The sequence below is a fragment of the Thermobia domestica genome, chromosome 2, assembly GCF_964235325.1.
Source record: "Thermobia domestica chromosome 2, izTheDome1.hap1.1, whole genome shotgun sequence".
NCBI lineage: Eukaryota > Metazoa > Arthropoda > Insecta > Zygentoma > Lepismatidae > Thermobia > Thermobia domestica.
The window spans coordinates 248,668,042-248,683,698 of record NC_137455.1 but is presented as its reverse complement, the minus strand read 5'-3'; the positions used below and the strand labels follow the sequence as shown (position 1 = coordinate 248,683,698).

General features: G+C 35.5%; 1 protein-coding gene across 1 annotated transcript; it reads right to left on the bottom strand.

The window, feature by feature from the left end:
• Positions 1 to 740: 740 nt before the first annotated feature.
• LOC145678433 (uncharacterized) lies at positions 741 to 14,879 on the bottom strand. The gene is made up of 2 exons (XM_081748552.1): positions 14,682 to 14,879; positions 741 to 4,815 (listed from the first exon to the last, which is right to left on the bottom strand). Exons 1-2 carry the CDS (start codon positions 14,752 to 14,754, stop codon positions 881 to 883), a joined length of 4,008 nt encoding a protein of 1,335 aa, XP_081604678.1. The 5' UTR covers positions 14,755 to 14,879; the 3' UTR covers positions 741 to 880.
• Between the last annotated feature and the right edge of the window lie 778 nt (positions 14,880 to 15,657).

Below are 15,657 nucleotides of genomic sequence, written 5' to 3'. Positions count from 1 at the left end.
TATACATTACCTGCCTTCGACTGTAAAGAAGGTAAAATATCAAAAGTATTTAAGCCATTTTTAACCAAGACAATTACTTGGAATTCTGCAGTTTTGGAAATGTTAAAAAGAAAATCCATAGATTCAAAATTTCTCTAACCTCAAGCTTTCAATTGTTCGGAATAAAGAGGAGGAGATACCGAAACAGACCCAAAGGATCAACATATTGCACTACTGACGTGAAAAGCCAGGTCTATTATGTTTATAAAAATGTTCGTAATGCTAAAGGTGAAATAGCCAAGAAAAACTTATTTATTTTTTTATTTATTATTGAATTTAATTATAAGAATACTGTACTTATATTGTTTTGTAGAATGTTTGTATGTTTTCTAAGCTAAGGTTATTTAGGATATAATTGTCATTTCTTAATTTAAGAAGTACTAATTATTAATTACTAATACTTGTAGGTATGCGTACGAAAGGAGTTGATAAATTCTAGGTCCCACTCAGAAGGCTTCTGACTACAGACACGAAAGTTTTAGGCTATTCAATGTACTCTCCCAGAAGGTTAACACATTTGGCACACCGTTGTTCCAGCTTCTGCATCTCCTCCCCCAAGAGTATTTCTCCCGGTCTGTAAAAAACTGTTCTGCAGCTACTATAACATCGTTATCACTAATAAGTTTCTGTTCTTTACATTGAAAATTAAAAATAGTACATTTTTTATTTACAACGGCTAATATATAACAGTCTCTAAGAAAGGAAAATACATTTAGTATAAAATTATAACTGATTGATTTGTTTTAATGTTTGTAATCAATTCTGTATTAACATGATAAGCAATCTTTATTTAAAATAATCTTGTAGTTTCTATTATGTAAATTTATATGTTTAAGCAATCCTAATTTGTATGCAGAAGGTTGGTAGGACGTGGTAGAAGTGACCAAACGAACGAAATTTTCATTAATTGTGAAGTCAAGAAGTCAGCAATTAATCTCGTGTTCCAATTGTGATTTCCTAATGTTAAATAATAATTCGCATATTCATGTAAATTGTGAATACTAAATTTTGTTGCCTCCGGTTTAGTATTATTGTATTCCTCTTCTTGGTAAGAGTTATTTTCATCTTTCTTATTAAGTAGTTGAAGAAATTTCGAAATTATCATATTTGTATTGCAGTCACATGTGAAGTTTGAAAATGGAAGTGTAATCTTCCATTCCCCAGATACTAATAACAGCAATTGATTTATATGATTAGCACTATTATGAGTTACTAGCATATTTCTTTTGCTTATTGATTTTTTCAGGAAAGGTACTTCATGCTTGAAATAAGGTAGCTGCTTGTCAAGATGCAAGATATAAGAACACCCGTAATCTACATTTTCTATTTCATTCAATTCTGAATTCCATCTTCTCTTACCAAAATATGGAAATAGATAATGTAAATATCTCATTTCTTGTTCACTTTGATTATAACTGCTATAATTCTCAACAGCGTTTTGTAAAGTATGATGTATATTGACAGTAGTTAAGTTAAAGAAATCCTCTTGTCTTAATCTGGTGTGCAATAGTGCTTCTTGAATATATTTTAGCTCAACTATTACCATTTTGGTGGGAAGTGCAAAATTTTTGTTTAGGCCATAGTGTATATTAAAACATTCACATTGATTCGTGTTAAATTCTCTCGAATTTTCGTCGTAAATTTTGAAAGTTTTATTTTTAAGATTGCTTTCTGGAAGAGAAGAAATGTAGTTTCTGTATTTCTCGATTGGGAACATTCCTCTCTTTTCTGACAAGTAAGTTTTGTTTAGGTTTGTAGAATTAAATTTACTGTTAGTAGATGCGCTGATGTCTTTATCTGCATTGGGTATTTTGGGCGACTTGGACATCTTTCGCTGTGATGAAGAACCTGACCTGCTCCGTGATTTCTTTGAACTTTTATCCTCTTGTTTGTTTTTATTTCCTCTGCAAAATACATTTGAACCAGATGGTTCTTCACTTTTATTTTCTTCTCCCAATTCCCGAAAGTCTTGTTGAAGGACATTAGAACTAGGTTTTGAGATTGTATTATTAAATCTTTGACTGCAGACCGTGCATATAATAGGGATACTTCTACATTCTCCTAGATGAGAACTCCAAATACAACTATTTTTTATTTTGGCTTCCTCCTCACCTATATCCTCATTTGAAGTAGCAGTCTCGTAAGATGTATCAGTTACTCCACTTTCACTAAGATGTGTTTCTAATTTTAAAGTTTCGAAATTATCCATCAGTCGACTTTCGTTATTACAGATTGATTCTGATGTGAAAGAAAATATGCTCCATTGATTTGAACTGACATTCCTTTTTATATCTTTATTTAAAGAATTGAATGAATTTGTACTATCTTTCCGGCCTTTGTCATTAACCTCTCGTGAATCTTTGAGAGTAGAAGCTAGATTTAATTGAGTATTGGGATCTTTAGGTGCCGAAGTTCCCAGGTTAATATGTTTAGTTAGTAATGAAATTACATTAGTCACATCTTGGCCGTCTAAATCATCCTGTTTGGTATCCTTACTTGAAATTGATTCGCGTAGTTTGCCCTGAGTAATCGTGTTGTAACTACCAGTTATATGATAGTAATCGGTTTGTTGAATTTCAGTTTCCTTTAAGCATATCATACTTTTACATTTATCAATTTTTAAACATTTCTGATTATTCACTGGTATTTCATTTTCTGAGTTATGTTGTACTTTTGTTTGATTCTTGACCAAACAGCTATTGTTTTTATCAGAAGAAATTTTCTTTACTTCTTGTTGGACAATATTCGTATCTGTCTTATTTAGTTTCGTTTCAAAAGTTTTATATGATGTTGTGTAAGTATTTATTGCTGATTGATTTTGTTTCTTCGTAAGCGTGTTTTCTCTCTGGCAATGCTTAATGTCCGTGTTGATAGTCTGTTGTTGAATATATTCATCCAAGTTGTAAGCATGTTGTTGAGTCATAGAGCGCATATTTCTTATTTTGTGAAGCTCAAAATCTGACATCTGTATACCTGATAGAAGTAATCTACTGTTAGTACGCTGAAAGTCATCTCTGTTTTTGTTTTCGTACAAGATTAGTGTAGAACCAGTTTTTTGAAGAATAACCTTTTCGCTCTGCTTATTCAAAGTGTTCGTTAAGTTACTTCTTGTGTCGTTTGCATAAAAGGATTTGCAATCGGCTGATACGTTCATCATTGGTTCATGAGTTTTAATCGAATTCGCTTTCTTAGGAGACATCATTACGTTGCCTTTGGAGGAACTTTTGTTATATCCCCCAAGAGGACTCCGGCATATTTTTGATTTCTGCCATATTTTCCTTGTTTTCTTGTTTGGTACATCAGATAAGTTTAATTTGTGTTTAGATTTTAATGGAACTGGTCTGCTATGAGAAATTCCAAAAGAAATGTTTGTTTCTTTGTCTGATGTGCTTGGATTCTTTGACTGAACGTTCAATTTTCTATTCCCTTCGTGATTTTTTCCTTTCTGAAGTCGTTTGTACTTTTCTAGTTCATCTTTGAGCATTTTTGAGTATTTCAACAGTGAATTCATTCGTGTCTCAGCACATCTCTTTTCCCTCAGAGCTGTATCCAAAAGTTTCTGAATTCTGTTTCTTTCTATGTTTGTCTCTGAGTTTTTTCTTCTGAGCTCGTCCATTTCTTTCTCAAGAACCTGTAACTTCTTACAATATAATGATTTCTCTGTTTTAGAAGTTGCCAGCTTGTTTGTAAGATCTATCTTTTCCCTATTGCCTTGCTCAATTAATACATTCAGTTTTTTGATATTTTCTTGATTATATTGTAAATTTTGATTCATTTTTCTGAGTTCCTCTTGACGTTTCTCTAGTTCTTTTTTGGTTTGTTCCCTTTCCTTCTGTATAACAAGTAACTGTTTCTCAATAGCTAATTTAGAATTTGTAATTTCTGCTATATTGTCGTTTAGTTGCTTTATTGTATTTTCTGCTTGTTCACAATTTTGCATAAGTGCTTTTATTTTTTCTTGCTCCATTTCGATTACTTCTCGATATCTTTTTTCTATACATTCTTTGCTTTCCGTTTGCTCTTCCACTTTTTCCTTCATAAGTTTCAAGTTTTGCTCTAATTCTTTTATTGTTTCTTGTGTTTTCTTTGTTAATTCATCTTCATGTTTCAATTTATCTTCGAGCAATCTTTTTTCCCATGTTACTGACGCAAGGTTATTCTGTAGATGACTACAATCACGTTTTGTAGCTTTCAGTTCAGATTCAATTGCTGACAACCGTGATTCCATTTCTTCAAGCTCTATTTTGTTTTGTCTTTCCTTGTTCTGCAACATAGTAAAAGATTTATCTTGGATTTCTAGTTTTTCCTTTAACATGTTCTCTGAATCTTCTCTTTGTTTCAATATTGATACTAACCTTTTTTCTCGCATTTTGCTCTCGTCAAGTTCCTTCTGCACAGCATCAAGCTTCGTCTCATATTGCCACAATTCAGCTTCCAAGCAACGTAATTCATGAACCATTCGGTTACTTTTCTTTTTAGTTTCATGTATTTCTGTTTCATATTGATTTATTTTAGTGGAAATTTTCTTCTGGCTTCTAGACTGTTCCCATACCAAATAGCCAAATACAACGACTACAACTAACAAGGTTCCACCGGGGACAGAACTTACCGTTATTGGAGCTACAGTGTTAGGAGGCTCATTGTATTCATTATCATTGTAATTATCGTCGTCGTCGTCATCATACTCCTTGATGCTGTCAGTGGACACATATATATCATTTGAATCATCAAAAGTTTCCTCCTGTCCGCTAGTACCAGAAAATTCTGTGCCTTTTTCTGTAATGAAAATAGAAAATATTCTGATATACGATTGTGTACAAACTACACTGATGTACAAAACTTGTACAGGTATACCTAGGTATAAAAGTAACCAAGAAAGTTCTGTAGCTTTTTGTGGAGGACTGTGTTCAATTGACCCTCACATCGTGACTTGAATGTGAATGGATATAAGGAGAAGGTCAGTTGTAGGTGTGGGTATTTCCAACATACTACATGATTGTAGCAGTTCAGTTACACCGTGAACTTGCGTAAGGACAGAGTGAACATGGGACCTAAACAGAGCGTCATACGGGCGTGTATGCTATAGGAGTTCAAACTGGGGTCAAACGCTGCTGCAGCGAGACGGAAGATGTGCCAGGCCTTTGGTGACGATGTCGTGCCTACGCGGACAGTGAAGGCGTGTTTTAACAAGTTTAAGGACGGTGACGGAACACTCGAAGACGCACTACGTATCAGAAGACCAACACATATACAAAATCAAGATTTTCAGGCAGAAATTGAGGCGAACAATGGCCAGACATGTAAGTAATTGGAATCACAATTCAGTGTAAGTGGGGAAACCATTGGGCAGCACCTCCATCAACTTGGGAAGCACTACAAATTGGGTCGATGGGTCCCACATGATTTGACTTCGGGCCAGAAGGCAACGCGAGCAGACACCTGTGTTTCTTTGCTGTCTTGTCTGAGCAAGCAGCCATTTCTGGACAGGGTGTTGACATATGATGAGAAGTGGGTCCTGTGTGAAGCTCCACGGCGCACAGTGCGTCGAGCATATGGGAGTAATGGACAAAAATAAAACAAATAATACTGAAGCTTTTATCACATGTTTATTGTGTCACAAGGCGTTCTTTGATCACTTAGACTGAAGCAAAGTTGTTCTTGAAGTTATCGAACTTGACAACTGTACTTATATAGAAAATAATATCCCGTTCAGGGACGTCAAAAAACTATGTTAGACATATAAGATTTTATGCAGAGTAGTTCTGACGCGTGATTAGTGTCATACTAAAGAGTTCGACTAACATATGTTTCCTGCACTAGTAAAGCCTTTAGTATGACGCTAAACATACGTCACAACGACTCTGCATAAGGCCCTTACTGTTTACGGCACTCGTAAACACCAACCCATATAACTCAAAACTACACAACACTAAAATATAATGAAAAGCAGTGCATGAAATGACTGAAACAGTTCTAGAGTTTTTTCTTTCTTTCTTTTTTTCTTCTTTTTTTAGATCAGTCAGTACCATCACTGTCTAAGTTATCAAATTCCATAGCGACAGAATTATGAAGCTGGACAGCATCAGTTTTCCAGATCCGTATCTGTCCTCCTTTTCTTTGCGTGAATCTGTATCTTGGAGGGGACAATAGAGTCAGATAGAATAAGCATATGCTTCATCAGTTCTAAATAAGTATTGAAGGGAGAAGTTTTCCGTATAAAGTGTAGCCTAGTGTGACGGAAGACTTTATAGAGACTTCTAAAGCTTCTTTCGCATAACCGACAATCCTTTGGACTATTCGTCATTTCTTGGTTTATTTAATTTCGCTGCTGCTTCTTTGGCAGCAAAGGCAAGCTCCTCTGCCGATTTAGTCGGTACAAGAGGATCTAAGCGCCTTTTCTTTGTTTTTACTGAACACTCTGCGGACTGTTTACTGGTTCTACCGTGAGTACATCAAGCTACATCGGTCTTCACGTTAGTGTGATACCGAGCACTTATCACTGTTGAGACATAGTCCGGAAGTGTACATGCACGATCAAACCACTCTTTATTTTTAGCTAGGAAAACCGACCAAACTCTGTGTGACATTCTCCAGTTTTATTGCTCAAGGTCATATTAATAACTTACTAAATTTCTCTAAACTGTTGTAACACCTTCCGTGGCGTATTCAAGTTTATAACGACTACAAATAGCCTGCATAGATTCCGCTTTCTTCCGACTAGCACTGGTGGTTGTTATCCATCTTTCAAAAATGTCCTTGTTTTTCATGGCGTCTTCTTTCGCAATTTCACTAATTACTGGCAATATTGCGGACACTTGCACATACACTATTGCTGAATCCAAAGGAAATCATTGAAGGAAGATATTTCTGCAGAGATCTCAAGACATGTTTAGGCTTTTTTGAGATATTCCAAATATACCAGTGAAAAAATGATTACCAATCGTTCGTCGTAAAGGAAAGAACGTACTTGTGCTATAACTTCACACTAGTGACAAAAAGTCTCAACTTTCGCTTTGGTCTGAAACACCAGTGCGATCACTATGTAGAAATTGACTCAGGTCGGTCTAATATAGTAGTTTGCATGCTAATAGTTATCTGCAAGAGTGTCATCTCGACTCGGGTCGGTCTAATGTGATAACTTTGCGCGCGCCCTCTGTTGGCTGACAGGTTGTCATCATTTCGTGGCTAGGGATTTCTGTCTTTTGAATCATTTGTGCTTCATTCTGTGCTATTTGTAAGTCCGAAGAAAATTGTTTCTTTTCTAATTTTTGTCCATTGGTCGACGCACTGTGCGGCGCCGTCATTATTGATTAGCATCCCATGAACCGGTTCCAAAACAGCCGAAACCAGCACTGCACCAGAAGAAGGTCCTCCTGTGTGTTTGATGGACTCCTCGTGACATCATGCATCGGGAACTGTTACCAGCTGGTTAGAGCATCAATGCAACTGTGTACTCTCAGAGTTGATCCGTGTTCAAGAAAAAAGCACTTCTGAATTGCAAAGGGGTCTTCCTGTTATAGAACAACACTAAGCTCCACGTGGCTAGGATAACCTGGAACTAAGGGTGCCGATTCTGGGGGGCCGAGGGGGCCCGGGTCTCCCCAAAGTTAATGTGAGCCCCCTTATTCTATTTAAGAATATACAATATTTGGCATACTTTGAATGCAAATTGTCTTAAAATCCTCATATATTCCTTCTGCATCTGAATGGGTCCCCCCAAGTTTACAGAGAAATCGGCGCCCTTGCCCGGAACACCATTCTACGCCTTGGATGGGAAACAATATTGCATCCGCCATACTCCCCGGACATTGCACTGTTCGATTATTGCCTGTTCCATTCCTTGGACAATCACCTTAGAGAACGCCATTCAAATCCCTAGCAGAGGTACAAAATGCACTTGATACCTTCTTCGCTTTACGGCCCTCCAAGTTCTATCGCGATGGAATCCATGGCTTTCCAGAATATAGGCAGAAGGTTGTCGATGCAGATGCAGATGGGGACTATTTTTGATGTTCCAGGTAGTTCTTAGGTGACATCGATGTTCGAAGGTGGTGTGTGAGAAAACGACAGAACTTTCTTGATTACCTTTATAATTAACCATATGGAATAGACTATACAAGATCTTTGCTTGAAATTTTGAATGAAACTATTATTATTATTATTATTATTATTATTATTATTATTATTATTATTATTATTATTATTATTATTATTATTATTATTATTATTATTGATCCTTACTACAGAATAGTTTATCTGATTGGTGGTTGCTCCGAATCCCTTATTTCGTGGCTTGTCATGTGTAGTTCTATGCTGGTTATTATATTAATTACTTGTACTTTCTACGCAATGTCTATTGAAATCAACCGAACTATTTCAGCTTCTTCTTCTTCTTACCTTTCTTTCAACTGTTATTCAATGAAGATTACTTAAATATTAGACTGTCAACTAACTGGCAATCTCCAGATTATCTCCTGATTATAGTACGAAGTGAATGAAATCACACTTTACACACCCAAGAAATAGAAGTTCAAGAAAATCTGTATTTATATAGAGAGATATTCATACTTTTAATCTACCAATGGCAAGATACTCAGTAGACGAATGAATACGAGGTTTCCTTTTTCCTAGTATTTACAGCTTTATTGTCTAAATTTCATGATGTAAATAGTTTTGTTTTACAAATACGTATTGTGAAATAATTTCTATGCTGGAACTTACTTTAATCACATCTTTGACGATTTTACCTTCAAGAAATAGATATAATCAAAATGAAATGAAATCTTTAAGTTTAACGTTCCACGGTTATGCCGGTTAGACTAAAGGAGACGGTGATAATGAGAAATGAGTGAAATGGTGGAATGAAGAAAGTGGTAGGAAACGGGAGAACCCCAAGAAAACCAACGAGCACGGTGTTTGTCCACCACAAAGTCCACACAGCGCGAGCTGGGATCGAACCAGGGACCCCAAGCACCGGAGGTAGATATAATCAGTAAATATGACAGAAAAAATTACTATGCCCTTTAAAGAAAATAAACTATCCTTGCTTTACTGAATCCATATTATAAACCTGATTCTCGCTATTACCATCTTACACTAAGCTGGTAGGCGATGAAATCGGAAATCATAGTTTCCACAAGTTTCAGTTTCAGAAGGGGGATAAAGGTGGAAATGATATTTACAGTATTCTTCCGACGCTGACTTGACACCAGAAAGTCATTACTCATTATATTTTATCGTGATCAATACGGAAATCACAATTGTGTTATATTTGAACCACTTCCGCTTGCAATAGTGGAAGTCAGAGAATACAAATTCTCAAGGTACTGATTCGATGTTGAAGAAGCGCTTCTCTTTATCTTTTAACCTCTTGCGCTGTTGTGTTCAGTTTTGAAACCGGAAGCCGTAAATCTTCAGTACATCCGCTTGGCACACAGGAATAAAGGTCGAAATAATATACCTAGTTTTATTGGAACCCTCAATTTGCACCGAAAGACAAGGAAAAGACAAGAGTTAATTTCTATTCCTTTCAGTCGTAGTAGAGAGTTACAGGGTAAGATGGAATCTTTCCTGAAGAACCTGAATCGATTGCAACAAATAGTTTATCGCTAGCTGTTGCCAGTTTTGTTTTATAGGGATCAACATTAAAGCCAAAATAGTGGTAATTTCGACTACTTCCAGCCTTAGCAGAGTAACGGGTGAAGATACTGTCTTCTCTTGAGACGCTCAATTTACTTCAAAAATCAGCTTCTAACTATCTATTAATGTTTCCATTCTGTGATGATCATTGTTGAAACCAAAAACGGTGATTTTTATTATTCCTGGTTTGACTTGAGGATTAAAGAAGATGGAATGGGATTCTGAACCTACTAACAAAATAATAATAATAATAATAATAATAATAATAATAATAATAATAATAATAATAATAATAATAATAATAATAATAATAATAATAATAATCTTGATATCGTTTCATTGGTTGATTAAATACTTTCTCAACACAGACTAAATTGTATTGTAGACAGTGGTGCTATTCAGCTGGTTCGCTAGAACCGCTTCTTAAAATATTTCAAGTCCGCAAAACTGTTTGTTATACTCATACATAACAGTAAATTTTAGTTTAACTACCTTTGTTTTAGAAGTCTTGTAGCTACAGTGTTAAACGTATGATATCTCAGAGCAATGTATAAAGCATTTATTTCTTAATTTCAAATGCTCAGATATCAAGAATGAGAACTGGGATCATTGGAATCGCATACATACCGCTCAAGTGTCGATTCATTGCTGTGGATAATTCGTTTCCAAGATATTCGCAGTGCTACCTAATTTCCTAACACCACCTTGTATTAGGATCCTGTATAGGTCTCTACTTGTCACTTATGGTATCCAGTAAAAAATTTGTTTTCGTCTACCTTGTATGGTTTGTTTCCTAAGAGGGTTATATCTATCTATCTACCTATTCATCTACTCTCTCTCTCTCTCTCTCGATATATAGGCCTATATATATATATCAGTGGCGGTTTCTCTTAATGTTTGCATGTTTGTAAAAACCTCCTTCCGATATTTTTATTTTTTATTTATGCTAATTCACTTTTCGTTTTATTGTCAACATCGTCTTTCCTTAAAGCGTTTGAAACGGGGCTGGCTAACAGCTTTCTGCTTGGGAGTTTGACAAACTCTCCAGCTGGGCTACTGCGGGGGTTACGAGGTGCGAGAATCCTTATAGTGCCTCATAGGAATCTAATCGCTTTTTCACGAAGCTTTGCAGTCCTTGTAAACAATGCAGACGACAGTGTGTAAATGTTGCCAACTAACAGACTAAAATGTTTATAGAAAAGCTCGAGCTAACAAGTTAAGAAACAAACCGAAGAGTGGGAGATTAAAAATGAAATGGCATAGACTTCTGATAGATTACCAAGATGCATTTTCTTTCTCCTGAATCTTTGAAGTAGCATATAAATATAGACACAGAACACTAGGAAGCATGGCTACCCGCAATGGGGAAGGGGGAAAGGGGATGTTGCCTCCCTTTGTTTTAAAAGGTTTTTGGAAATGCATGTCAAGACATACTAATTTGCTTACTTAAATGTTGTAACACTTAATATATTCATATCAAATACTATAGTATCTGGTATTATAGATTATTTACTGTAGTTAAAAAGCATACGCGCGTAAATAACTGTTGTTTTACTTGATGTATTATGTGCCCTCGTGTATCAAAATATTGTGTATTCACGACTGAGTTTGTGTGTCGGTCTTTTGTCCTCCACTGGAATCAGTATTTTACCCCCTTGAAAAAGTCCTACGGATGTCCATGCCTGGAAGCCAGGCTGAACAATCTCTTAAATTTTCCCTGTAACTGCAAATCATGGCTAATCGTGGTTGACGATAAATCCTCGTCCTTTGATATCAGGGAGTTCGCATTAATGGTTCAAAATATTCAATTTATCACTACTAAATTTTATTTAGCCTGCCCATAGCGTCAAGGGATAACATGGAAAATTAGAATCACAGCTATTGGATCTTACTATGTTCTCTAGTCTCTGTTGTCTTACTATGTTTATTAGCTTGACTAGCAGATCTACTAAAACATATGCTCTTTACTCCTGTCCATTTCAAGACTGTTTCGGATCACTACGTAACTCTCAAGTAGAGGCAAGAGAACATGTGGATCAAATAATTGTTCATTAAAAAAAAGCGAAAGAGTTTATTTATTGAATATATTACAATTTTAGTATCCCTTGAAGATTTTTTCAGATATTTTGTTACTCCTGAAAACGAACAATCATTCTTGCGACTCTTAAATGTTCATTTAATCCTTACCGTACCAAGCTTAACTCGTCAACGTTGTTTACAAAGCGGGGGTCTTCTGGCGACCCCAAGTATTATTTTAATTTCTCAACATAGTATTGAAATTATTATTATTATTATTATTATTATTATTATTATTATTATTATTATTATTATTATTATTATTATTATTATTATTATTATTATTATTATTGTTTTTTTATGTCTAAAAGCTTACCTAATTTAAATGAGCATTGTTGACATCAAATATTATGTTTACTTTAACAATATTCAGTTTTTCGTACAATTTTATACTTTTGTGTTCGTAAATCTGAAATACAAGTTTAACAATGGAGCTTTTAGATTTTCAAGTATGTTTTGTTTTTTGTATTTTTTTTAACGAACGCATCGTTGATCTAATTATGTAATAGATAGTATATCCCAAACGGATGCAGGACACACATAAAAATCGAGAATAAATTGATTCTTATAGTTGCAGCAGTATCACCAAATATCACTCTCTGGGGTCCCTAGAGGGTATGTTAAGAGTTAAACCCGATCGTTTCTTTTAATCGATATGCGAATTATAACCAGGGGTAAAAGTGTGGGGGAACGCGGAAGAACGCCATCCCCGACCTCGGAAAAATATGTACGGCGTCCCCCAGTTCCTAAAAACTTAAAATGGGCAAGGATAGGCGGGGGACGGCGGTCATGCCGCTTGCTACCGTCCCCCTACCTTTTCAGATCCACTTTTACCCCTGATTATAATATACAGAATTAACATCAGACGTTACGCTACTTCGAATTGGTGAAATAGCTTTTATCTTTCTTTCTTACTTATCTTTAAAATAATTGGCCTACATATTCTTATATCCAATTATCCGAAGTATAATGCATTTAATATATTAAATAGACATTTAGTACAAGGGCTCAGTTTTTCTTTTGGGTAACATAATGGACATTCGCAGCCCAGTTAACTGAAACTGACTAAACAGTCTGACTACGATTTAAAAAAAAAACGAAATATAATCAGAAGTGAGCAACACTGACAATGAGCCAAATGACCATTATTCTTCCATAAGAAAATAATCCCCGAGAAATTCCACTTGTTCAACCTAGGTAGCAATTATTGTATTTTTAAATCACACTAAGAACATTTTAGTTTCAATTAAAAGCACATCTCTATATGTGGATTGACATCTTACACAAAAATTTAAATTTAACAGGAAAACAGCTACAACCACTGACAAATACGCAGAGCGCGCGCTATATTTGATGATGGCCATGCAGGCAGGAAGGTTACCAGTGAATGATTACATGCACGTGCAGAAGCAGAAATATTGCGGGAAACAGACGAAGCATTTTCTCCTGCACCAATCACTGAATACTCGTGCGCGGAGTGATACAAATTGAGTTACGCGGTTTGTTTTTGAAAGGTGCAAAGGTACGTGAAAAAGCGAGTATATGTTTGCAGATCTTTTGCAAGCAAGTCTACCAACAAAAGCGACTTTTCCAAAACAGCGCTTTGGAACTGGAAATTCTCCACCATCTTTCCCCCTGCAATATTGGTTGACACAGTTCTCGCCTGAAGGGATATTATGGTCCGCTCCTCCAAGTCGTACACAGAGAAGAAAATATCTTTGCGCCTTGCCTAAATGCTAGGGCATGGTTTGCACGTACCCTCCCGGCATTCGCCTGGTGTGACTGGGGACACCCTCGCACCATCTGACTTTCACCTAGTAATGCGTCCGTGTTGCTGCCAACGAGGCAGATATATGCCAACATGTTTTCTCTCGACGTTTCTCCCATTGTGCGCTTCTTTCAATGCAGGCACAACCAACCCCTGTTTCCATGTCAAATTTTGAAGCTGCCCCCCTTGGAGATATTCACGATACGCCACTGGTGTCGCTACTATGTTTATTGAATTCTACACATACGATTTGGTAGTTCAATTGTTTGTTTGACGGCTCTATGTGCATTATTAGCTGAGATAAAGGCCTGCAACGGGTAGTCAGATAAAGTCTGCAACAACACCTCTAGCGGCTAAATGGGAAAGGATATGACAAAGTTTGTCCTCTAAAAGTTGCATGACATTTAATGTCCTTTCGAACGATTTCAACAGTTATACCACTTTCTATTTCACATTTTGAAGTTGCTCCCCGTTGGAGGTATTCACGAGACAACACTGGTCTCGCTACTATTTTTATTGCATTCTAACTTACACATACGATTTGGTAATGCAATTTTTTGTTTGAAGGCTCTACGTGCAATATTAGCTGCGATATATGTATCACTCCTTCTCTCTCTCTCTCTCTCTCTCTCTATATATATATATATATATATATATATATATGTTTAGGATAAAAATTTACATAGTATTTTGAATTTATATATATATATATATATATATATATATATATATATATATATATATATATATATATATATATATATATATATATATATATATACCGGTATATATAATTCAAAATACTATGTACATTTTTATCCTAAACAATTACTGTGCCAGCTTTATATTTTGGGGGCAAGTGTAGCGGCATAGATATTTTTGGAGAGGGGCAGTAACTTTCTTGTATGCTGAAAAGGATAGCGTTTTATTGCTTGACTTACATTACCTAGGTAGAATAAAACCTGTCTGAAGGGAAGAGTTTATCTCCGAGGAGGACCTAGAGCCCTTGCTTCCCTTTGGCGTCGTCACTGGTCCAAGGCAACCAATCTAACCAGAAACAAACTAGGAACCACAATAATTACGGCTAATATATATTGATTTTTACATTTCAATATCTACTATCGTATGGTAAGTAATAATACAGCATACTAAGAAATACCTGATAATTTTCTATATGAAGTTCCTATTACAAGGTTGAATGTAAGAACCAATAGTAAAACCAAGCACCGCATGTTATTTATCCATTTTCCCCCTTATTGTGAAATCTTGATATTACTTCCTTTAAAAAAAATAAATAAATAAAAATAAAAATTATACCATTTTGCTAGGATCGCTTTTCTCACCAGTTTCCAGGTGAGTTATTATTGTTTAAACACAATTGTTGTAGGTTTGTTTCCACGTCTTACTTGACATCAAACTTTTTTTAAAAAAATCTGTCTAGAGTATAAGGAAAAGTGAGTATATCAAAAAAATAAAAGGTGACTATTATGGAATGACATGAATGAAGTGAAGAAGGGGGATACAATATTAAAGTTTATTTATTATCTATTTATGTGTAAGACACGTATACAGTGGATTTCGACTAGTGAATGGCGCATAGAGTGAATGAGAGTCTTCAACGCGTTTGCACAAGTAAATGATATACGATTTTATCACTATAGTTCGTGGAGTTAACGTAAGAATATTTCACTTTCCACACCAGTATATCTTGCACGGTGATATACAGTGAGCAAAAAAAGTATTCGTCTCAAAGCGCACACAATATAAATCGTTTCATATATTAAAGGAAAGAAAACTCTATCGCACAATAATATGCTCATAGGTTTGTCTATATTTCCCAGCATAAAATAAAGGAAGAAACAAGTGAAACTTTGTCTTTCGTTTTCTACAGGTTACAATATAGAAGAGAGACGTCACATTTATTGCCAAAAAAGTATTCGTCTTGTATCTATAGCTGAAGCAACACACTTTTCGTAATGCGTGTCTTTGGGTATTATAGCTGCAAACGCTTGTGTCAATTGGTGAACTGTAGTCAAAGAGTGTATATGTGCTGCTATTGGAGTCAACAACAAACACAAAGTAACCAGGTGAAGACGAAATGGGTCGGAAATCAAAAGAAACAAGTGAAGAGGAAA

Coding starts and splice junctions, on each gene's coding strand:
- LOC145678433 (XM_081748552.1), bottom strand. CDS start 14,754: ATGCGGTGCTTGGTTTTACTATTGGTTCTTACATTCAACCTTGTAATA. Junction 4,816..14,681: donor TTCATATAGAAAATTATCAG/GTATTTCTTAGT, acceptor TTTTCATTACAG/AAAAAGGCACAGAATTTTCT.